Source organism: Aspergillus pseudonomiae (genome assembly GCF_009193645.1).
Source record: "Aspergillus pseudonomiae strain CBS 119388 unplaced genomic scaffold BDV37scaffold_16, whole genome shotgun sequence".
NCBI classification, from domain to species: domain Eukaryota; kingdom Fungi; phylum Ascomycota; class Eurotiomycetes; order Eurotiales; family Aspergillaceae; genus Aspergillus; species Aspergillus pseudonomiae.
The window spans coordinates 46,316-68,751 of record NW_022476008.1 but is presented as its reverse complement, the minus strand read 5'-3'; the positions used below and the strand labels follow the sequence as shown (position 1 = coordinate 68,751).

At 51.6% G+C, this 22,436-nt stretch overlaps 8 protein-coding genes across 8 annotated transcripts; 2 read left to right on the top strand and 6 right to left on the bottom strand.

Annotated features, from left to right (window-relative positions):
- Nucleotides 1-60: 60 nt before the first annotated feature.
- On the bottom strand, nt 61-1,290 carry BDV37DRAFT_280748 (HNH endonuclease signature motif containing protein; the record flags this gene model as incomplete). The annotated part of the gene is made up of 1 exon (XM_032086647.1): nt 61-1,290. The coding sequence occupies one exon, from the start codon at nt 1,288-1,290 to the stop codon at nt 61-63; it is 1,230 nt and encodes a 409-aa protein (XP_031943786.1).
- Nucleotides 1,291-2,409: 1,119 nt separating this feature from the next.
- BDV37DRAFT_280747 (putative amino acid permease) lies at nt 2,410-3,989 on the top strand (the record flags this gene model as incomplete). The annotated part of the gene is made up of 2 exons (XM_032086646.1): nt 2,410-3,892; nt 3,943-3,989. 2 exons carry the CDS (start codon nt 2,410-2,412, stop codon nt 3,987-3,989), a joined length of 1,530 nt encoding a protein of 509 aa, XP_031943785.1.
- A 254-nt stretch (nt 3,990-4,243) lies between these two features.
- BDV37DRAFT_292027 (pectin lyase fold/virulence factor) lies at nt 4,244-7,269 on the bottom strand. The gene is made up of 8 exons (XM_032089083.1): nt 6,705-7,269; nt 6,285-6,645; nt 6,111-6,234; nt 5,685-6,051; nt 5,351-5,630; nt 5,200-5,300; nt 4,952-5,136; nt 4,244-4,872 (listed from the first exon to the last, which is right to left on the bottom strand). The coding sequence occupies exons 1-8, from the start codon at nt 7,140-7,142 to the stop codon at nt 4,281-4,283; spliced, it is 2,448 nt and encodes an 815-aa protein (XP_031943784.1). The 5' UTR covers nt 7,143-7,269; the 3' UTR covers nt 4,244-4,280.
- A 2,610-nt stretch (nt 7,270-9,879) lies between these two features.
- BDV37DRAFT_280745 (pyridoxal phosphate-dependent decarboxylase family protein) lies at nt 9,880-13,207 on the top strand (the record flags this gene model as incomplete). Its single annotated transcript, XM_032086645.1, has 5 exons — nt 9,880-10,035; nt 10,115-10,484; nt 10,544-10,891; nt 10,940-11,607; nt 11,669-13,207. The coding sequence occupies 5 exons, from the start codon at nt 9,880-9,882 to the stop codon at nt 13,205-13,207; spliced, it is 3,081 nt and encodes a 1,026-aa protein (XP_031943783.1).
- A 216-nt stretch (nt 13,208-13,423) lies between these two features.
- Nucleotides 13,424-14,571, bottom strand: BDV37DRAFT_57222 (glycoside hydrolase family 75 protein). The gene is made up of 3 exons (XM_032090891.1): nt 14,215-14,571; nt 13,775-14,146; nt 13,424-13,722 (listed from the first exon to the last, which is right to left on the bottom strand). The coding sequence occupies exons 1-3, from the start codon at nt 14,308-14,310 to the stop codon at nt 13,465-13,467; spliced, it is 726 nt and encodes a 241-aa protein (XP_031943782.1). The 5' UTR covers nt 14,311-14,571; the 3' UTR covers nt 13,424-13,464.
- Nucleotides 14,572-15,534: 963 nt separating this feature from the next.
- Nucleotides 15,535-16,609, bottom strand: BDV37DRAFT_242583 (YdeI/OmpD-associated family protein). Its single transcript, XM_032081344.1, has one exon. It carries the CDS (start codon nt 16,504-16,506, stop codon nt 15,733-15,735), a length of 774 nt encoding a protein of 257 aa, XP_031943781.1. The 5' UTR covers nt 16,507-16,609; the 3' UTR covers nt 15,535-15,732.
- Nucleotides 16,610-16,717: 108 nt separating this feature from the next.
- Nucleotides 16,718-19,047, bottom strand: BDV37DRAFT_242582 (MIP/aquaporin family protein). The gene has a single exon (XM_032081343.1). The coding sequence runs from the start codon at nt 18,503-18,505 to the stop codon at nt 16,850-16,852; it is 1,656 nt and encodes a 551-aa protein (XP_031943780.1). The 5' UTR covers nt 18,506-19,047; the 3' UTR covers nt 16,718-16,849.
- A 1,101-nt stretch (nt 19,048-20,148) lies between these two features.
- BDV37DRAFT_292009 (FAD dependent oxidoreductase) lies at nt 20,149-22,332 on the bottom strand. Its single transcript, XM_032089082.1, has 2 exons — nt 21,788-22,332; nt 20,149-21,731 (listed from the first exon to the last, which is right to left on the bottom strand). Exons 1-2 carry the CDS (start codon nt 21,972-21,974, stop codon nt 20,455-20,457), a joined length of 1,464 nt encoding a protein of 487 aa, XP_031943779.1. The 5' UTR covers nt 21,975-22,332; the 3' UTR covers nt 20,149-20,454.
- Nucleotides 22,333-22,436: the final 104 nt, after the last annotated feature.

Below are 22,436 nucleotides of genomic sequence, written 5' to 3'. Positions count from 1 at the left end.
AAAAAAAAAAAAAAAAAAAAAACAGGCGCTCGTATCAGAAGCAATATATGATGAAGCTGTCTAGAAGTAGTCCTCTTCATCCATGTCATCATCATCAGTATCGTCGTCATCCGACCCGTCCACTTGGACCACCTGGGCTGCTGCGGTGCTGAGCAGTAAATCATCGTCCCCTCTACTCATCAAAGTTGCCCCCCCCATTAAGTGCTCAAACTCATGCCCAAGCTCTTCCACCAATGCTCGGAGCATATGTTTGGCAATGTAGCGTCCAGGCGTGCCCCAAAAGGGCTTTCCCAACTCGTCGGTGAGATAGAATGCAGCTCTCTGGCCGGGGCCAACTTTCCACGCGCGTCGTAACACCTGCAGGCAGTAATGGAAATACACATAGCGTGCTGCAGGCCTGTAGCTGCCTCGGAACTGCAACACTCGGTTATCGAGCTTCCTCCAAGTGAGGCCAGTGTTATTTATCACCCTGTCCAGCTGGTCCCATGAGCTATCGATGATGCGGAACTTGTACTCCCGGATTTCCTGTCGTATCCAGTTCGATAGCATAGAATTCGTTGGCCTTTCGGGGATATTGGGAACGATCACCATGACACCGGCATCAAAGTATCGCTCAATAATCGAGCACATGATCAACCCATTCCTTGATGAAAAGAGTTCAGCTGGCCGGACCTTTCCGAATATAACATCCATAGTCGCCTGTCCGTGTCTGTATGAGAACAGGTGGGAAGCGGTCATAAAATCCGAGTGAAACCAGTCTTGAATAATTGGGCACCAAACAAGCCCGTTCTCACCGACACTCTCATAATCTGCTAGCAGGTTACGTCGAAAGTTACTTTGAACACTAGAATCCCTGGGGCCCATTCCAGTTGCGATCCCGAGGCCCATTCGGCTACTTGTAAAAAGGTTCATGAAGCTTTCGCGTAAACTTCCTCTTTTTCTCGTGAGGGTCAATGCCTGCTTTCGGTACGATGTCATCCGAACTTGTTGAGCTCGCATTTGCTCGAAAAGCATCTTGGCTTCCTCCGTGCATTCCCAAGCTGAGGGCTCCCCTTCAAACTCCGCAAGAGATATCTCGGAAACCACTCGTGTTTTCGATAGTACAATCGCTTCAACCTCGGCTGCTGCTGACCAGAACTGCGCATTACAAGAACCGTGTGCCTTCAGCTTCTTCCTCGCCTTGTCTGACTCAGAGCTGAGTCTGTCTTTCCTATCCGTCAGATGTGGTATTTCCTCGTGGCACCGCTTCTTCGGTATGAATAGGGAAGGCATATCGTCGAAAGCCGACATGACGGACTAGCGCGGATTCGTTAAATCTTGGAGGTGTATAGTGAATCGAGTGTCTTTGGGGAAAGGCTGATGGGGTCGTACTGCGGGATGAGAGAAGTGAAAGGCAAGCGGGTTCGTCGACGAGGAGGGTTCTTTAGGCAACAGCGGTAGCGTTTAATCATCTTTACATCATTTGGTATTATCTGATAAGTCGTCATCACGACCCTTGTAGGGTTAGACATCTGCGACAAAATCTAGCAGACGCCTACAGAAACAGGCCAGCAAGAGAATACATGGTGAGAGAACAATCCAAGGGAAGAAGGGAATGGATGGACGAGAATGTAGGAAGAGCATGGTAAGGAGATAGGATGATAGTAGCTGATTTTGGTCCAGAGCAACAGAAAATTGTGGTGAGAGAAATAGAACATCATGGTGAAGAGAAAAGAAGCTCGTAGTGAAGGGTTGAAGAAATCTCGTGACAGTCCTAGCTATTGCTTCTGCCAACAGCTCCTGAACACTACTATGTGAAAGCTATATGCTTCGATGCGTGATGCGCCACGATTCTCTCAGTCTATCCTCACAACAATGACGCTATGTTCTCTCTCTGGTCTTGTCCGGCCATGGAAATCTGAAGGCAAGCCCGTGCGCAACATCCCTCTGGATCTCGAACGTTGGTGACGCCTCCACTCGCGGCTTTGATGATGGATCCAATCGCAATCTGCCGATAGTGGTCAAGAAGTGGAGATCGTGAGGGGAGATTGCAAAGTCTATATGGTTAAAATTCCCGTAAACGGTTTAGGCGAGGCTATCTCGCTTCCTCAGTGCAGATCGGCAAGCTCGGATGCGAAGCTCTCCCCGCGTTTTCGCGACGCTATCTTAACCTGATCGCGCAATATTTACCGCCTCGCCAGACTATGCGACCTGCAAGTGACGTCTTTCTACATGCTTTGTGACGATGTGTCGGTGTCTGACCCGGATGGCCAATGGCATTGACGACGGATTCGATAGGCGAGAAGCAAGGGGGTGCAGATGACCTGGCCCTACGCTTCGCGACTGACTATATGTATACAAGATGGCTTGCCCCGAAGTCCATGGGCATAAACATGCTCATTCCGTATTTCTCATGATTGTGAAACCGAAATGTCCGACAAGACCGACCCAGAGAAACCCTTGGAGACGCGAGAAGATGACCCGGACCAGGCGCTCGGGGAGCTGGGATATCCCTCGGAACTCCGTCGAAACCGCTCGCTTTTCACGCTCCTGTTCCAATCGCTCTCGATTGCTGGGATTCCCTTCGCCGAAAGCGGTGCACTCATGCAAGCCATCTATGGCGGTGGCCAACTCTCCATCTTCGTCGGCTGGATCGTGGTCTGCCTCATGGATCAGTGCGTGGCCATGTCGCTCGCCGAGTTAGCCTCGCGATATCCCACCTCCGCCGGCCCTTACTACTGGTCCTTCCAGTTGTCTGGCAAACATGCCAAGCTTCTGTCATTTATCACAGCGTGGGTGTGGCTGATCGGGAACTGGACCATCACTCTCGGGGTCAACTTCGCATTTGCGCAACTCTTGGTTGCCACAGTGTCCATCTATGCCCACTGGGAAGCTACCGATTGGCAGCTCCTTCTAGTACTCTACACAATCTGTATTCTGGCCTTCTTCATCTGTGGCTTCGGCAACCGCTTCCTCCCAGTTGTAGACACACTCTGTGCAGGCTGGACGCTGGTTAGCATCCTTGTAGTTCTAGTAGCAGTCTCCGTTTCCGCCAAAGCTGGCCGTCACACTCCCTCCGATGCCCTTGCGCAGTACGATACCTCCCTGTCCGGCTGGGGAAACTTTTCATTCTGTATCGGTCTGCTACCCCCGGCCTTTGTCTTCTCCGCGATAGGCATGGTTTCCTCTATGGCCGAGGAAGTACATGCCCCAGCGATTAAGGTGCCCAAGGCCATGGCCCTCTGCATCCCGGTCGGTGGCATCGCCGGCCTTTTCTTTGTGATCCCTCTCTGTGTCACTCTCCCCGACCTGGTCGACATCACCAACGCGCCAAGCGGCCAACCGATCCCCTATGTGTTCCTGGTGGTGATGGGGACACGGGCCGGTGCCGTCGGTCTTGTCTCTCTCCTTCTCGTCGTCGGGTTCTTCTGTTCCATCAGCATTACCAACGCCGCCTCTCGTTGTACGTGGGCTCTGGCACGAGATACGGCCCTCCCAATGTCAAGGCTTTTTTCCCGTGTGGACGATCGCTTCCGCATTCCACTATGGGCATTGGGTCTTGTGACCGTAGTACAAATGCTCTTGGGATTGATTAACCTCGGCAGCAGCAGTGCCTTTACGGCATTCGTCTCGGTGGGTGTGATTGCCCTGGCCATCACCTATTCCATTCCAATCAGCATCTCCCTATTTTACAACAAGCGTACCGAGGTATCGAAAGCAAGGTGGAACTGTGGTCGAGCATTAGGGACGACGGTGAACCTCATCGCTCTGGCGTGGATTGCCTTTGAGCTCGTCCTGTTCAGTATGCCTTCCACCTTGCCTGTCACCCCCGTCTCGATGAACTATGCGTCGGTGGTCTTCGTGGGGTTCACGGCCATGGCATTTGTATGGTATATAGTGCACGCTAGGAAAGGTATATCGTCTTTCTTAATTAGAGGACATTCCTCTGCTAACTTACTTCAGTTTACGTAGGACCTCCTCTGTCGGATGGGATGCCTCAGGATATGTGAAGCTCATTCACTTGGACCTGTAAAATCGATATAGTTGGCTACCTGGCGGAATGCGAGTCCCGTTGAACTATTATCGACATGTGGGATGGGAGAAACTGTGTCTGGCCAGGGTGACATGATGATTTTTGAATCTGTTCCATCTCAGCCGTCGCTGATGACGGTAGGTTTGGAGAGTAGTTACAATATTATCGTTTAATTTGTTGGGACTCATTGAATACATGAATTGAGCATAGTTTCTCCTGACTGTAAGCCTCATTTGATAACAGTACCCGTGATGACCTCGTTCTGCCATCATTCCACAGACTCAGCGTCGTCAAAGATCGCGACACCCACTGACCTCTCCCACTTACTGTCCTCATCATCTGAGATGGCCACATTGAATCGGTCCACCCCAGCCTGGTCACCCGCAGTATACGTTGCCACTGTACCGTCTACAGATACGGAGCCTAACTCCCCACCGGATATCTCGAAAGCTGGATTGGAAAACCCGCCAGCCAGGCCAGCCAAATCGTACTTGACCGATGCCCCTGGAGCCACAAACACATGTGGCTCTGCCATAAAATTGATATAGCCTTCGATCGCCGTATAGCCATCTCCGCCAGTGGAATCGTCCCACCAATCGGCAATACCATCGTCGTTGGCGTCCCAACTTGTCGGCCGCGTAGTCGTCGGGAATTCTTCCAGTCCACCGACATCCGCTTCGTTATCGATTAGACCCGGCTTGCCGGTTTTCGAACCGCTGTACGTGGCTGTTCCATCCAGGGTCTCCTGGATAATACGCTTGTCGTGGTCATCGACGATGGGCTGACTCGCGCCGCTGTCCGAGAGCACACGCTTGTAGGCTTCCGTGGACGTATGCTCTTCGATATACGATGGGAAAAAACTTATATCAGAAGTTAGATTAGCATTTCTGTCCGAAAAGAAACACAAATGGGGAACAGAATGGAGGGTCCCGGACGTACGGCTTATCGAAGAACTTTTGGTACTCAGGTGCCGGGTCAATACTGACGTCTGCATAGCAGGCAATCTTCGAGGCCTGACCTGTACCATCCCCCGGTGGGTATTGAACGGAATCCTGATCAAATACGTCGGGCATCGAATTCCCAGCACAGTGATACTGCTGGGTGCCAGGCAAGTTATCTTCATACTGTACCCCCCAGACTGGTTAGCCATAGTTTGATACACTAACTAATCTCGACAGAGCACTCACCGTAGCTTTTAGGGCGTATGTTAGTTCGCTAGCCGGCCCCTGCTTGTACAGATTGCCCACGAAGTTCACTTCCTTAGCACCGCCATCAGTAACACGCGAGCCTACCAAGTTATTAATTGGACGGTAGACGGGGTAGAAGGGATCGCCATACCAAAGTTGTACACCACATTATTCCGAATATCGAGGCGGCCAGCGAAGGTCGAGTTGTCGTCGACACCGCCACCCATGCTCCAGCTCCGGCCTTCCGCATGGCTTATCAGGTTATGGTGGAAGGAGCCCACGTCGCCCCCAATAGTTGCTGCATACCCGTGAGCTGTCCCTTCAGGATAGTTCTTGTGTCCCGCGACGTTGAGCGGCTCCGAGATCATGTTTCGCTGGAAGGTGATGTTATGCGCTGTGCGGGACGAGAAGCACTCGTCGATCCCCCACCCCTATGGTTTCGGTCACTCACTGCGCATAGAGGTCCTGGAGGTATAGGAACTCACCATTGAACAGTGGTCAAGAATGCAGTAGTTGGATCCTGCCATGCCCATGCCATCGACCGTCTCGCCCGAGCTACTTCCTGGTCTGACACGCACATGCCTGAAGATCACGTCTGATGCACCAGAGAGACCCAACGGGTGGCCTTGGACGGTGATGCCCTTGCCGGGTGCCGTTTGACCGGCCACCGTCACATAGCTGTCACTCACCGTGAGGCGCGAATTGATCGTGATGACCCCTCCCACATCGAAAACGACAATCCGAGGACCAGTTGCGACGGCCAGCGCGTAACGCAGGGTTCCCGGCTCCTCACTGTCCTCCAGACTGGTGACCTTGACGACTTTGCCCCCGCGACCGCCACGGGCAAAGCGACTGTTTGATGTCATTATACGCACAATCGGCGCGTTCCATAGATGTGCAACAGAACTCACCCATATCCCTCCGCCCCCGGAAATGCTAATTGCGCAAGCCGAAACATGAATATCCGACCTGTATATGTGCTGTTGCCAGAAATCACATCCACACGCCAGTAGAAAGTGTCCATGGTGTTCAGCCCTTGACTATGTTAGAGTGGTTCGATAATCGGCCCAGAAAGGATACGGTACCTGATAGGGCTACCTGTGTTTCACTCAGCCCTTCTTCGACAACGTCAAGGGCATCGGACGAATTTCCCATGTAGACATTATAAGTGACTGCAGCAGTAGAGGACGGTGCTCTCCATGTTGCTGTGATGCTATCGTCGCCGCCAAGCTGCAGGTGCTCGTCACGATGCGATGGAGAAGGGAATGAGACTTGATCTTTCAAGGCCGGGGTGTCAACCTCGAAGCCGTTGAGATAAACAAGTCCATCCGCACTGGAGGGCGTGTAGAGGACTTCCACCGGTTGATCGGTAGAGTCCACAGTAAATGTGACATAAGATGTAGCGGCCTCCCAAATGTTATCCACGCGAATCGACTGCTCAATGTCCTAGAAAAATTATGCCATGTGAGCACTCATACGGCTAGTTCTCGCTTGAAACGACGCACCGAAGCCTTGTCCTCACCGTCCACCGACACAGAGATTGTGGCGGTGGAGTCCAAAGAGTCCCAGGCATTATGCCATGTCAACAAGGTGTGCTCCCCTGCTTCCAAACCTTGGATGGTCAACGTAATCGGTCCGGGGTTGTCGCTGGAGGTGGTAATCCCTTGGTTGACGACTCTTTCTCCGAGATGGGAGACGGGCCGCGTATATTGATACTTGTAGCTGTTGCCCTCTAAGTCCGACTCGGGCGAGACGGACAACGTCAAATCGAGAGAGTCAAGCGTTGTGGACGCATTCTGGCTTTCGTTTTCAATGGCCCAGGTGTGAAAATCGGGTTCTGCGAGGGTGTTCACGGTGGACGGGCTCAGACGAACCCTGATCTGGGCTGTCGCGACCGCGAAAAGCGACGCACCCACAGCCACATGCCTGCATAGAGATTCCATTTCTGCAGTGAATGGGATATTCTGTCCATCCGGACTTGCACCTCTGGCGGCATCTTTATGTGCCTCCGTTCCCCCGCGTGCCGGCGTGACCGAGAGACAATGTCATGGCACATGCTATGCATCTCAGACCAAGCGTTTCATGTAAAGGTCCAGCCTACATTCACCGTTGGCGGAATTTCCCTGACTGGCAGTCATGACCCTTAAAAGCAATTTATCCATGTTGCGATCGGCGTGCCGAGCCTTGGAAAACGGAGGCGATCATCACCATCTCCTAATATCATTCGACAATCGCTGGGAGGAGACCCTCGGGCCGAATTTAATAGCCAACAGACCACGTAGAAACGCCCCGGGTTAGAGGTGCCCTTCATGATGACGATACCTAGTCTGCTCGGTTAAAGAATCCGAAACTTCGCCTAAGTTGCCCCAGTCAGTCGGATAGCAATTTTGCCAGCAATCGATAGGGACTGCTGTTTGCTCTCTGCAAACAGGTGGGAGATGGAAACGGAAAGCCAAGACGCAAGAGTAAAGATGAAAGAAGAGAAAGATATTGCGTAGTTCAAGGAGAGGCCAGTGCTGATCAGGGCATATGGTCAAATTCCAGGGATAAGCTACTGGGGCCATTGGCAAGTAAGCTATCCGGTTTGCAAGTACTTCTTAGCAAGACTTTGACAGTTGGCTTCTCGGATTGTGCAGACTGACATCATGTCACTGTCAATATTCATCTCAAGTCTCTTTCTAGGACCATCGATCGATTGATGATGGACCAGGGACTGACAAATGACAAGGAACGCATACGGGCTTGGCCAGCCAACCTTCAATAATCAACAGTGCGCCATGGCCTTGAAGAAAGCTTCCGCCTACTAAATATTAAAGGGCATGAACTCTTCACCAAGGTTAGCCCTACTTTATTCGAGCTCCTCTTGGCGCTCCACCCTCGTGGTCTCTCAGGGCACGTAGGTAAACTATTGTAATACCTGGCTTGTCAAGGGTTCTTCAAGATCAAGTCTCCGTTCGCACCAGGGCCTATAAATACCATCTAAGCAAAAGGCTTATGCAATCTTTTTTTTTTTTTTTTTTGGACTAGGATTGGTGTGAGTTTTGACGGCGCTATTTGCCTAAATACACATCTCACACTCGCATTTCCGTCTCTTCTCGGTGGTTCACTTCCTTTACAATGCAAACATGATCAGGTTTCCAACGGATTTGGAGGACACCCCACTCGTCCTCTATCGGGCTGAATGCAGACATCCTCGCTGCATCCATACAATAATTCTAGGCCATTGCATCCCACGTCTTCGCCGGGCAGCTTAGGGATTATCCACTAGTAAGCCTCCAACGCCCTTTGACCACGAGCCAACCGAAAAGATTGAAGTAAAGACGCAGGAAAGGACTCGTAGCTTTCCTTGATTAACCGCAGATAGTGACGTGGCAGGCTCTTCTAACACTGACCCACAGGAATGTAGTTTGGAGGGCGAGCAGTGCACAGCGTACCAAGATCCACTATTTGGGGGAAAAGCTACCTGAGTAGCGGAGAGGGCAATTTGAGTTGGATAACTCCGAGTCCGTTGGTTCCGAGAGCTGGCGTCGGCGAATATATCCACGTTATTGGATGCCATCCTATGCCAGCCATATGTTCAGGCCCCGTTGACCACGGTTGACGCCTTGCATTGGTGACTTCCTGCAGGACAGTGGGTCTTCGCGGCAGTGGCTGGCGCAGAGACTGTTCTTCTGTCTTGGCGGTGCCTTCTGTGGACGCCCGGCTGCTGATCTTTGGGTATCTAAGATCTTCTTCTGTGTGAGACAATCCACAGTTCAAATCAAAGGCTACTTCTCTCCACTTCTGACTTACGATCAAACCTCGATATGTTTGAGTCCGCTTCAAGGTACGATAGGGAAGGAGCCTGGCACATATTCTCGACTACGACGACAGGAGAGCCAGGGCCATACGCTATACTTCCAGTTTCCAATTCATCAATTTACTTTATTCGTCCCCATCAAGTAAGTAACTATCATCCCTAGCCCGAGGCCTGGTGCAGATCGGTCCATTCTGGCTGCCTGAAAATGATAGATCAAGTCCAAGATTGACCGTGCATCCGGGTACACCGACACGTCACTGCTTGCAGTGTGAATGGGTCCTACACGAGCCTGACTCTACTATCAATGGCTCAGAAAGCCCCGTATTCTCCTTCAACGTCTACAAGGTAGCACATCAATCATGCAAGAGTTCAAACCTTGCCTGCCTGTACGTGCTTGCTTCTCTATTGACGCTTCGTCTCAATTTATTAGTCAAGCAAGTTGTACGGATGCCTGATGGTCTCGCACTTTGAAGGCACCAAGGTCTAGTCGTGGTACATATGAAACGTCTATTCTGATAGGAGTGGTGACATACTTTGTAGGTAATCTGTTCGTCTTTCTCTGCTGTAGATGGTGGACACCATCACTCTATTGGGCAACAATCTACCTTACCTTTCAGCTCTGACTGATGGCCGATCATTTCCTGGTGTATAGGCCCCGCGCCTGAAAGGTCAATTCTGCATCTGCTCTTGCATGATACAGAGCTAATAGAGTCAGCTGAGGTAGGCGGGGTAGTTGCATAGCTGGAAAGGACGATTGCAGTAGAGGGCGAGAATGGTATAAATATGGGAGCATGGACGTGAGAACCTTCTGACCGATAACAGCTCCATCTCTCGCCCGGATACCAAGAGGAGAGAAGCACCACATACCAAACAACGACACAATGGGCGACGCAGGGCCACCAAAGATCAGTAACCATGATCTTATCAGCTCCTACTTCATTGGGCCCAAGTCGGAGAATCTGAAACCGTTCAGCGATAATATTGCAGTCATTCTAGAGCAGCTTAGGAAGACTCGTGACAGCTACGGCAAGAATGAGGTATGACTGTTCTCCCTTTGCTTTCCTTTTCGTCTTCCTCAAACTACAGTGCACATGAATAGACTAACGCGGACACTAGGTATTCATCTCCGACACGGCTCAACAAAAGTTAGGGCCGGTCTACGAGAAATTCAAGGAGGCTGTCGAAAAGACTGCTGCGCTTTTGGGCGAGCATTCAATCCCTTTCTGGCATCCCCGCTATCAAGGCCACATGTGTACGGACATGACCATGCCAGGTCTCCTAGGCTATTTCATGACGATGATCTATAATCCGAACAATGTGGCCGTCGAGGCAAGTCCATTCACCACAGTCGTGGAGCTGAAGGTGGGACAGCAACTATGCGAAATGTTTGGATATAATATACATGAAGAGGTCACACACTTGCCTCTGTCTTGGGGTCACATCACCTGTGATGGGACTGTGGCCAATCTTGAATCCATTTGGGTTGGTAAGTAAGCCTTCCAGCCATGATAGCCATTGGCATTCTTCTGACCTACCCATCCGCAGCCCGCAATCTCAAGTTCTACCCCCTTACGTTGTATCAGGCTATGAAGGAAGGACCTCTTGGTTTCATAGCGAACGATTTCCAGGTGACCACCTGTGTTGGAGAAGAGAAGTTGTTCAAAGACCTGGGCGTCTGGGAACTGCTCAACCTCCAGCCCGACGTCATCCTGGACATGGGAGATGCTCTCTATAGACAGTTTGGTGTCACCTCGAAGTTCCTCGAACAGGCCTTGACACCGTTCACCATCCAAACGACTGGCAAGGACGTGCTAGAGCGCGAGTTTCGTATCACGAAGCCCGCCAAGTATTTCCTTGCGCAAACACGGCATTACTCGTGGCCCAAAGGCGGTGGTGCGTATTCTTTTCTCTCCTTCAAAGATCAGTGGCTAACCTCGATAGCGATCGCTGGCATTGGGTCTGCCAACATGCAGGGCGTGGAGCTCGATATGGAGGGTCGCATTTCTCTCGACGCTCTCGAGCGAGAGCTTAATCGCTGTCTCGAAGAACGTCAGGCTGTGTATGCAGTCGTGGCCGTCATTGGAACAACCGAAGAAGGTGGGGTGGATCGATTGCATGAGATCCTGGCCATGCGTCGTCGGTTCCAGGACCGGGGATTGTCGTTCTTGGTGCATGCGGACGCTGCCTGGGGTGGTTACTTTGCCAGCATGATCCCCCGGAAAATGATGGACCCGAATAAGCCCAGCGACGATAATGATGGAAATACCGCGGTGGACGAGGTCCCCTCCTTAGCGTTGAGGCAGGACACGCTCACCGATATGATCGCACTCAAGGAGGCCGATACCATCACGGTAGACCCTCACAAGGCCGGCTACATCCCCTATCCCGCGGGCAGTTTGTGCTATCGGGATGGTCGCATGCGGTTTTTGGTCACTTGGACCAGCCCATATCTGACGCAGGGGTCGACAGAGAATATCGGCGTCTATGGGGTTGAGGGCAGCAAGCCCGGTGCCGCAGCCATGGCGGCTTGGATGTCCAACCAGACCATCGGCCTCAGTCCCAGCGGATATGGTCGTCTCTTGGGTGAGGCAGCCTTTACTAGTGCGCGGGTAAGACCTCTCTTTCTCTCTCTGTGGATCCTGTGGACTACCGTTTTCTGACTTTTGCAAGCTATCCGCCTGGTACGCCGCCATGCACGTTGACCAGCCGGGCTGGAAGGAAAAAAGGCCTTACTATATTATCATTCCCTTCAACCCGTTGCCAATCGAGAAGGAGGGCAAAGACACCTTGAGCGACGAGGTTAACAGCCGTCGAGAGTGGATCCTCAAGAATGTGATTGAGAAGAGCAATGATGAAATCAGTAAGGAGGAGGAGATCATGAATTGGCTGCGTAATATTGGCTCCGACCTCAATATCAACGCCTTCGCGATCAACTGGTATGATGAGCAGGGCAACCTCAACACGGAGTTAGAAGAAGCCAACTATCTGATGAGGAGAGTGGTGAACCGATTGTCCATCACCACTACCCAGGGCAAGCCTGAGAAGCCATCACTGTTCCTGACTTCAACGCAGTTCGAGCCAGCCTTGTACGGCCAATGTGCTCAGAATTTTATGCGGCGTCTCGGACTTGCTCCCTGCGCGCAGGATCTTTGGGTCTTGCGAAATGTTGTGATGAGCCCTTTCCCTACCACCAGAGACTTCATCAGGACGCTGATGAAGGAGGAACTCGAGAGAGTGATCATTGAGGAAGTGAAACACTGTCGCACACGGAACAGCCGCGAGCAGAAGGAACTCGAGTTCCTTCTTCGGGGAACCGATGAAGTCTTCCTGGATTTCCAGACGAGCTTCCACCGCGCTACTCAACGCCAGCAGATCATTTTAGCCGCCACGCTGGCGGAAGGCACAATGAAGTCCTACAAAGCGCTCAAGGACAGATTTTCGGTCCAGGACATTGTATTCAAGTCCAAGGAGTCCCAGAATCTCGAGGAGTTGATGACGAAGATCAAGAACGAAGCAGACCCTAAGACAGCCACGAACCAGCCCATCAAGATAGATGGCGTGATCAGCGCCCGCGAGGGTGACACGTTCATCGGCACTCCCATCCAATGTACCGTGGAGATGACTCGCGTTGTTATCAGTCGTCCTTTGAACTCGGCCAATCGCGACGACCACTATCCACGACACTTTATGCCATTCTATCTGTACGGCGCTGAGGAACAGTATCATATCTCGCATATGCTGCTGCAGGCACCTAACGTGAACCTGTCTGCCTCTGAGGTCAAACTCGACAAGGAGCTCCTCAAGATAGTGCGTCCTCGACTGCGCAACCACAAAGCTCTCATCCTCACCTTAACGGGGTACCGCGAGGAAACGATGCATCCATTCCCACCGAAGAACGACGATCCTGTCCTCTTGAGTAAGGACTTTTTCTTCCGCCCGGGCAAGGTCTTCAACGTTAAAGTCTACGAGGATCCCAAGGCGGAGGATGCCAAAGGCCCAGGATTAATTGACAACCTCGGCACCCCTATTGCACGAGGAACGATGACGTTGCGCTCGGATGTGCACGTCGATGTGGAGACCCTCAATCGAGACCCGCTGGAAACGAAGGAAGAAGGCGTTAGGTGGGATGCCAAGCTGGACGAGATTAAAGATGTTTTCGAGGAGGGCCGCAAGATGGCATCCGGCATGGCACCCCAAGCTGCAGTGTAAGACATCTCGATCTGTCATGTAGTCTTCTAGGTTTCCTAGGAGATAGTTGTGGTCAATCATGAGCGACAGTCGAGTACAACAATATACGAGATTATTTAACGCAATCCGTACTATTAACAAAGGATTCGGGATAGATACTATGATTTCACTAAGTGTACATATACACACCACTTCGACTAGACACATGAAGACCTATATATGCTGTACAGTGATCCGGGCTGATCCGCACCGTTCGTCCAAGCCCCATAATCAACAGCCTAAGCCTTGAGACCAGCAACCAGCTTGTCACCGATCGACTTGATGCTGTCCTCGAACTCCTGGGTCGTCTTGGCCTTCCAGTTGGCACTCTTTCCAGGAACGGCATCCTTGCCGGTGAATCCGATATAGAGGACATCGTTGTCATCATGACCACTATCACCATCGGGGTTCTCATCGGAGAAGCAAAGCTCCGCCATAGAAAGGGAAGCCTCGCCAGTAGAAGTGCCACCGTTGGTGTCACCCCAGATACCGTAATGCTGAATAACTCAAATTAGCTGGCAATGTCCCTGGGGAGGATAATATACATACCAGCTGGCCCTTGCACACAACCGCCATAACACTCAACGGCTCCATTCCGTGGTCCTGAGGCTTGAACTCGGGCGAGTCGTCCTCGTTTCCAAACACAATGTAGGGATGCAGATTGGCATCGAGGTCGGAAATTCCGAACTTCTTGACCTCATCCTTGAAAGCGGTTTGACCTTGACCGGAGGGGTCATTGGAGCACTTCCCATGAGAGTTGTTGGCTCCATCGCAGTCGACATCCATGTTCGTGTACTGGCCACCCTTGGCAGAGGAGTGCATGAAGATTGCTCCCTCGATGTCACCGCAGTATTCGAAGGAGTTCCCATCGCTGTGGCCACCGTTGGTAAAGCCCCCCTTCAGTACGTTTGAACATTTTCCCTGTAGAAATGTAAATATTAGACACTAACGTCCGTGATACAGGATTGAACGACGGTAGAGTGATGTACCTTATGCTTATAATAGATATCCCTCAAGTTGTCTGGGATATCATATGCGGTGGCACCAGTGACCAGAGCAACAGCGAGGAACTCAGAAAGACGCATTGTGTGTGAAAGGAACAGCAGATTGCTCGATGAGAATTTGGAGTTGGGGAAGTAGGTCTGTTGATTTCACGGTTATTCTGCAAGAAGTGTGCCGGTCTTTATACATTATCTAACGCTGCGACCATATGATTCTGGAGCCATGGATACTGCTGGGAGAACGTACTACGAAGCATCGCCCCCAAAACGATCGACGCATTGTAATGTAACGCTGTCATGGCTCCGGGTGAGCCAGTGCCCCCTTAGTTGTGAAGTGACCCCATTGATCTGCACTTCCAATCTTCCTTCTAAGGCTTCCCCTGAAGGTATGGCCCCAGCATGCCAAATGGCGCACCATGTTTAACTCGCGGGCCCAGGTGGTCCTCAGGCACAAGGCGAATAATCAGTGCAATAGAAATGGCCAGGTCCTGATGCATCAGGTCATCAGCTTCATTCCTTCGAGACGATGTAACCCTGAATCCAGCATGGCACCGGCTTGCGAAATTGCTCTCTGTTGGCGGGTATCCTTATCAATTAGAGGAGAATTATGATCACCTACTACACCTTCACTGGATCGTGTCCCAGTCCTCTTGCTTCAGAGGGGACTCAGATGCCGGGGAACAGTCTAATGATTATACTATGGTTAAACGGGGGCCCAGTTGTCTTCCAAGAAGCTAGTGGAAACCAAAAAACGGTTCTAGCTGCTAAGCTGTTTCTCCGCAGAGACACATGGGACCCCTTTCGCGACGCGGGTCATGGCAGGCCAATCATAGTTCTGTTGTCGAGTGGTTCCCCCAGGCGGCAAGTGGCTCTATGGGTAGTTTCTATTTCTAGGAAGCTGCAATCTCGGTTGATATCGTACCGTGAGAATCCTTCAGCTTCTGCAGGAACGTCGGCTCCTCCCGAGTTGTTCGGCTGGCTCCCGATCCGCTTCGATCGGCAGCTTGCCGATGGTAGATTCGTATCGGTGTTGCCGACAATATCAGCCACGTGTATGTACCTGATGCCTTCATACGTTGCTTTCCTTACGGGATCTACATTGATGGGGGTGGTGATATGAGGATATACACATACTGTCCTCAGTACGAAAACAAAGCAACACACTCGGTTACGCCTCGGCCGCTACATGCTTCCGATACATGGACATCCTGGCTCCGGAGTACATCTAGAGAAGGTCGGAAGCTGCTTACTAGTTCTCGCATAGTTCACGGGTGCAGAATTGGTATAGATATCATAATAATATTATTTAGGCGACAAAGGCGAATGGTCACTTTCTCAGTCGTCACAAATCTAGTATCCTAAACACAGGAAAAGGAGCTGAACCCAGCGTGTTCTAGTGATCTACGCCTCCTAAATCGTCGCAAAGAATTGGAGCTAGCACCCTGTGTCTGGTGGATCTGAAGCCTCATGTTGCCTTGTCTATCGATATCGTGGACTGGGCATCGGTCATGCTTTTTTCGATGCTTTCCGACGTCCACCCTTTTCATGGTTCCTGTCCACAGTTTTCCGTTTGCTGGGTTTAGCTGACTTGTCTGACGCTCCTACTGTTTTACCATCTGCTAGCATCTGGACCAATGTCTCGATGCGCTTCGCTCGGCGCTGCGGAGTGATCCACTGAAGCTGAACCAACACCGAGTAGCGGTCTGACCGATTCAATCCTTCAAAGAACGTTGAGGCTGCCGGCGTCTGTGTCAGTGCAGCGGCGAAATCTTCTGGCACGGTGATACTGGCCGGGCCATCGTATGCACGAGCCCAGCGACCATCCGCCTGTGCAGCTTCGACCACGGCCAAACCGGCTGGCCGCATACGACCGGCGTTGAGTAACGACTCGACGGTCGTCACGTTTTTCTTGGACCAGATGCTCTTCGCACGTCGTGGGGTATATCGTACCAGCCACCAGTCCTCATCGTACGCGTGCGCACGACCATCGATCCATCCGAAACACAATGCGGTCTCCACCGCTTCATCGCGAGACACGGATGGAATGCCTGAAGACTTTTTGGCCAGCTTCACATAGATCCCCGGAGATGTGGCATGCTCCCGCTCGAGAAATTGTTCAAAGTCAGTGGCTGATCTAAAGGGGTGAGTCGGAAGATCCGATGGTTCTGCTTTTGCTTGTGCCTTCGGCATTATGGATGTGGTCTGGAGCTTCCCGAAAGCCGAGGTAGTCAACACGCGAGAAAAAGTTCTAGACGTGGGTACACGGCTAAGGACGCGCATTGGATGGCTGTGGAGTGGTGAAAGTCTTCAATCCTTGGATTGTCGATCTTGGGTTTCCACGCCCCACGTGGTGTCAGCTGAGGCCATGTGACCCGGGTTGCCCGATTGGGCAACCCGGTCCAGGTTGACATTCGAACGCGATGCAGGAACAGTAAGTTCTCATTCTGCTTCTATATCAGTCTATGTGATGTATATACAGGAGGAAATAACGACCAGCGCGAGATAGCCAACAGTCGAGAGATGTCCATTGGTCTAGACAAACAAAAGTAGGATTCCGTGCAGTCATGCCAACAACGTCATCACACACGCCTCAACAACTCGATGGGCGTTTCAATTAGCAACACTAAGCAACCACCTTGTCGGGGATACCACGTCGTCGACGGTCAATGCGTAATCGGCGTTTCCATTTGATGCGACTCTTCCGCAGCGAGCGCTGTGTGCGCTCCCAAGGGTAGTTCACTGGCGACTCACCACCGGTGAAGATCATGAAATCATACAGAAACGCACCGATCATAGCACCGCATAGAGAACCGGCCCACGGCCCGTAAAACCAGTAAGGGTTCGTGAACAGTTCGGACCCGTACCCGAGCGCGAGAAGGGCCAGGCGCGGCCCGAAGTCTCGACTGGGGTTGAAGGCAGCGCCTGTCTGGTAGGAGAAGGTGTTCGAAAGCACGAACACCATGAGCCCAACGATCAACGAGTTCATGCCCGCCCCGGGTGGTGCATTCTGGTCGTCACCCAAGGCCAGGATCGTCGTGGCCGTGAGCACCGTCCCGAGTAGTTCCGTAAAGAAGGCCGTTGCTGGGTCAATCCATGATTGACGCTGGCCCGTTACGAAGCTGGTCACAATCCCCGTATCTTGGTGGGTAAGGAGATATTGATGAATGGATTGGTAGTATACACCGTAGGCTGTCAGGGCAGCAACAAATGCACCCACGAACTGCGCTAGGAAATATTCAGGCATCTTACGTTTGGGGAAGCCACGATAAAACCATAACATAATCGTAACACTGGGATTGAGATGGGCACCAGAGACACCACCGGAGATATAGATCGCCATCATGGTAGCAAAGCCCCATGCCCACGCCGTTGTATTAGGATTACCAGCATCGGCCACGGTAACAGAGATATCAGCACAGAAGCCAATGGTCAGCTGGACAAATACCGCCAGGGATTCCGCTAGCGCCTCACGATGGTGAGTGCGAATAACGGACCAGGTCGTATGATTGTTGTGTACTTCGTCTTCCACCAGCCCCTGCACTAGCGGGTGCAGATCGTCCGGAAGTGTTGATTCATGCAGCGCCAATAGATCGGGCAGCGCATCCCCCACGGCAGGGTCCGCCTCCGGTTGCTCTGGCACGGGCTCAAGTAATTCGTCCCTCCCATGAAGTTGGCCTTCCCCAGCGTGAACGGAGCCTACGCTCGGGGCCGCGCTCGGCCTTTCTGGCACTGTCGAAAGCTGATCGCTCGAGGCATCAATCCGCACTGACGGGCGGCGCCGGCGAGTAGAGGAAGTCCGGGATATGCGTGATGGACCAACATCTCCAGTGAGAACTTTATTGACAAAGTTATTTTCCCGCTGAAGGCGGGCGTCCTCTACCTGCGCTGCCATTTTCCGGGGGTCTGCCATTTTGGGAATTTGGCCTTGCTCCAAGTCATTCGGATTCACATCGAGTCCCAGCTTCTGGGAGTTTTCAGCCGGACGCTCTGGTTGCAACCGCGCATCAAGCAACTCCTCCTTCGTGGGCACCATGCCGGCCCGCACTACACGCGGCAAGGGCTTTGCGAGAGACCAGATGGGCTTCGCATTTGCGGCCTGTTCATAAGAGGGGTTGAGGTCTGAATACCCCGGCTGGACAAAGGGTTCGTGTGCCTGCCACAACTGTGGACCGTCCTCTGGGCCCCCTATGGTGAATTGCCCTTGCGTGCGCTCCGCTAGAGTCGTTCGCTGGGCCAAACTGCCTGTCCGTACGGAGCGGACAATACTGCGGCGTCGCATCCCGTCCGACTCACCACCATCTCTGGAGGTGTCCACTCCTGAAGTGCGACGCGTGGGAGAGCTATAGTTGGCCGTGTCACTCACGCCGCGTCTCGGTGAGCCCGGTGACGTCTCCCTGTTGATTTCTAGTCTACTCTGGCTGGTCCCTTCTGACTACACCAATCGCGATTCCGCGTTAGTTAGCAAGAAGCTGTGAGCACTGTGAGATGGGTTGGGCCAATCCCTGATCAAGGAACTCACCCTAGCTCGGGGGCGTCTTGGGCTGCTGTCGTCCATGATTGCACATTTCAATGTAACTCAGCAAGGTGATGTGTCACTATCGCTAGTCGAATCTCGAGGACAACGCCACAGTAACGGGCAGAAGAGAATCTTGGGCTGGTTGACTCAACTGCAAAAAAGCTAGATAAGGACAACACGAGATTTTTTTTCCCGATGAGCGCAGGGAAATCTGCCGAAAGTTGAATCAATGAGCTACTCTATGATAGGAAATGAACAGCGTTCTAGCGCTCGCCGAGTACTTCAACAAGCTTTCGTCAACGAAGTGGTGGAGATTTTCCGCCAGAAGTGGAGCCATGTTGACAAGATCTAGAGCTCTACTCGGTCAATCACAGGGTCTCTCGCAGTAGCCAACGCGCCGGTTGAGCCGGTTGCTCTGTAGCGCCGTGCCTCTGACATTTCGTCCCACTGCATCTGCCTTCTTGTCCAATGGATTGCTTCGTTGCTTTGAGACTGTGAAAGCAAACGGTTTCTGACGTCAATACTGGCCTTCACTCTGATCTCGAGAACACCATCATGATGACCACAGAGTCAGAATGCCTGTTTGCTATGATACAGACTGCTTCGTCAGTACGATTTCATGAGGCCTTGTCAAGATCGGGTTATGGGGCTTCATTAGGGTCAAGGGTTTGACACCACGGAAATCCGCCACAGGTCATGATACAAGTATGCTACGCTCTGCATTGAACGGGATTGCTATCCTCGATCCAATCGGCATTCCTCGTTTTCCTCGGCGCGAGAATTAGTTCGTTTGTATTGTTAATTTTTTTTTTTTTTTTTTTTTTTTTTTTTTTTTTTTTTTTTTTTTTTTTTTTTTTTTTTTTTTTTTTTTTTTTTCTCCGACAGAATAAAAGAGCCCCATTTGGTGCGCCACTTCCCCTGAGTGGCAACGACACAAACCAGGTTATCAGCCTGGCCAACTTAATTCGTAGCATTACCCTCCAGGGGCAATCTCTCTAATATCCTTCCCTACTGAGTAAACTTCGTTTTGTAAGATTGAAACCCTGAGGCTAAGACAAATTCCTGGAAAAAAGGGGTAAAGGAAAAAATTTTGCCGAGGGGCCGCAATATCCGGAAATCTCCACTCTGATGCCCCAGCACCGAGTTTCAGTCTGGCAGATATCCACGGCTGGCCGGTGTCAACCAATACAATTAAGGACTCTGTGGTACTAGATGAACTCGTCCACTCTTGGCTTTGCGTCCAATGAGCGGAGGAAGGAAATGATCTTTACAATCAAGGGCCAATGTGGGCGACAGTAGAAAATGCAAAATATATATATTTCGGTGTCACTAGTGCATATCCATATCTAGCTAGATTACACGCTGGGAAAAGGAACCAAGAGTGCATTTGAGACCAACGTTGTAATTCTTGCTATTGTCGCAAGGTTACGATAGCCTTCAGTACCTACAAATCTCCGACGGTTGAGCTCAATCTCAATTGCCAGGCTGTATATATAAACTATCTTCGCCCCATTCTTCAAAGCAAAGAATAACCCTAATAAGGATCACCAAAACAGACCAGAATGTTGCCACGACGTTTGTCAAGTTGTAAGAGCACACGAGACTATAAGGGATGGATTGATAATCTCTACGACGATGGAATATTGCACATCTTGACAGCTTCTTTCCCCAGCCGTGTCACTGGCTTATGTGAACTAGTCGTCAATTCGATCCTAGAGTTTAGAATTATACTGGCTGATGTGGTCAGGCACCATCCGCACTCGGTGGAGAGCATTTGCATCATCGAAACCCTTCATGAGCTGGTTACGAGGCGTTTCCCCATGCGGTACTTCCCGCCACTGGAATCTGCGCAGCATGTCTGACTCGATCCCCATCACCTTGTCGGCGACGAACTCGCCAAGTAAAGGTAGGAACTTGAAAGCGTGACCACTGCCACCTGTAGCCACAATGACCCCTTCCTTGCCTGGGATGCTATCAATCACCCAATTGTTATCAAACGAGTCCGTGTACCAGCACAGTCTGGTTTGTGAGATTCCGATCCCACCCTGCTTCAATTCGGGAAGATACTTGTCTAGAAAGCTCTGAACGACCTGGACGGACTTCTCCGGCAACCCGGTAATGAACGGCGATGTCCACTTCGTGATGGGGACACTACGCACTTGACCCGACTGGACTTGTTGTGGATTCGTATACTTAGTCCCTCTGTACCCGATCTTCATCACACCGCGACTATCCAGCGGGAATCCGTACAGATTACCATTTTCCCCGGCCCGCGTATTCCACTGGAACACGGGAAACTTGTCCGGTGAGAAACGTTCCCGCAGGGGAGATCCTTCTGGGATCTGGATCATGGCGATGGATCCGGCTGTGGTCTCGCAGAGGCCATCAATCTCAGGAACCAGACTGGGTGTCCAGCCTCCACACGCAACAATCGTCGCTGCGGCCTTGTGCTGTTTGCCGTCGGCCGTCTTGATGCCGACCACTCTGCCTGCTGGATCTTCTAAGAAGCTTTCAAAGCTACCCGCCTGCCTATCCAGGACCAGTTTCACACCCAGCCCCTTCGCGAGATGGAGGGCATAGGTGCAAGCTTTGTCAGCATAAACAAATCCACCGATCATATCCAGATAGCCCTGATATGCTCCATCTTTGGAGAGACCGAACGGATCCACCGCGTAGCTAAACCCATTCGCCCTGGCGCGTGCCACCTCCTTTGGACCGGAATACAGCAGGTACTGTGTATGGCCGTGACCAGCCTTCGTAATGTTGTCCACCGACAGCTTCTCGAAGTCGTTGAGACCATTGGCCGCGTCCCCGAAATGATAATTACCACAGTTGACATAGATCCGGTCATTGCTTGCCATTCCTGGTGGCATTATTGTTCCTTCTGTGAGAGACCGGTTCCATGATTCCCAGGCCTCGATTGCCTTGAGAGTCAGATTCTGGTACCAAACCTCGTCACCATACGCTGCACGGATGATCTTGTTACAGTCTGCATTTTCTGTCAGAAATTGCCGCATGAGCCTTGTAAGTGACCGGTGTATTTACCTGCAGAAGCCGCATCGCAGCCTTTGTCGAAGTCGTAGTGTGTCTGATGGTATGGCTGTCGGTCGAAGACCGTGATATCTGTGAATCCTCTCTTGGCTAGATGGATGGCACTGCTGAGGCCAAAGACACCTGCACCCACAATCACAATGGGTGACTGTTTGTCCTTTAGAGGTATGTGATATGCCATCGTAGAAACTCAGGGGGTCCAAAAAGAGGTACCAAACAGTGTCACTGACACAAAGTAAAATGAACAGGTCAGAGTCAGCCGTACTCCAATCTTATATCGGAGGTGGATCACCCGTTTGGAGCTCGATGTATCTATCACGATGCAACCCCACCCGAGGTTGTGGGGGCACCTAAAAATCGCTTTTATTTCCGATCAACCTGGCTTGCGACTATCTGAAGGCGACTGAGTCATAAGCTAGAATGGTAGTATCTTGTGCATGCCGGGGGAAGGAAAGCGCTCGGGAAGACGAGTGGTCCAGCGTGGTTGTTCACTGGCTGCTTTTTCGAAATGGATCAGCGCCGCGTTACGTGACACGATGTCGGTTGTCGGAAGGTTCCGCCGCGTTTTGATACAGGCATATTACCTAGAAAGGCAATATATCTCTACCTCCGTTGGTATAATCTTCAGAAAGACCGTTGTCAA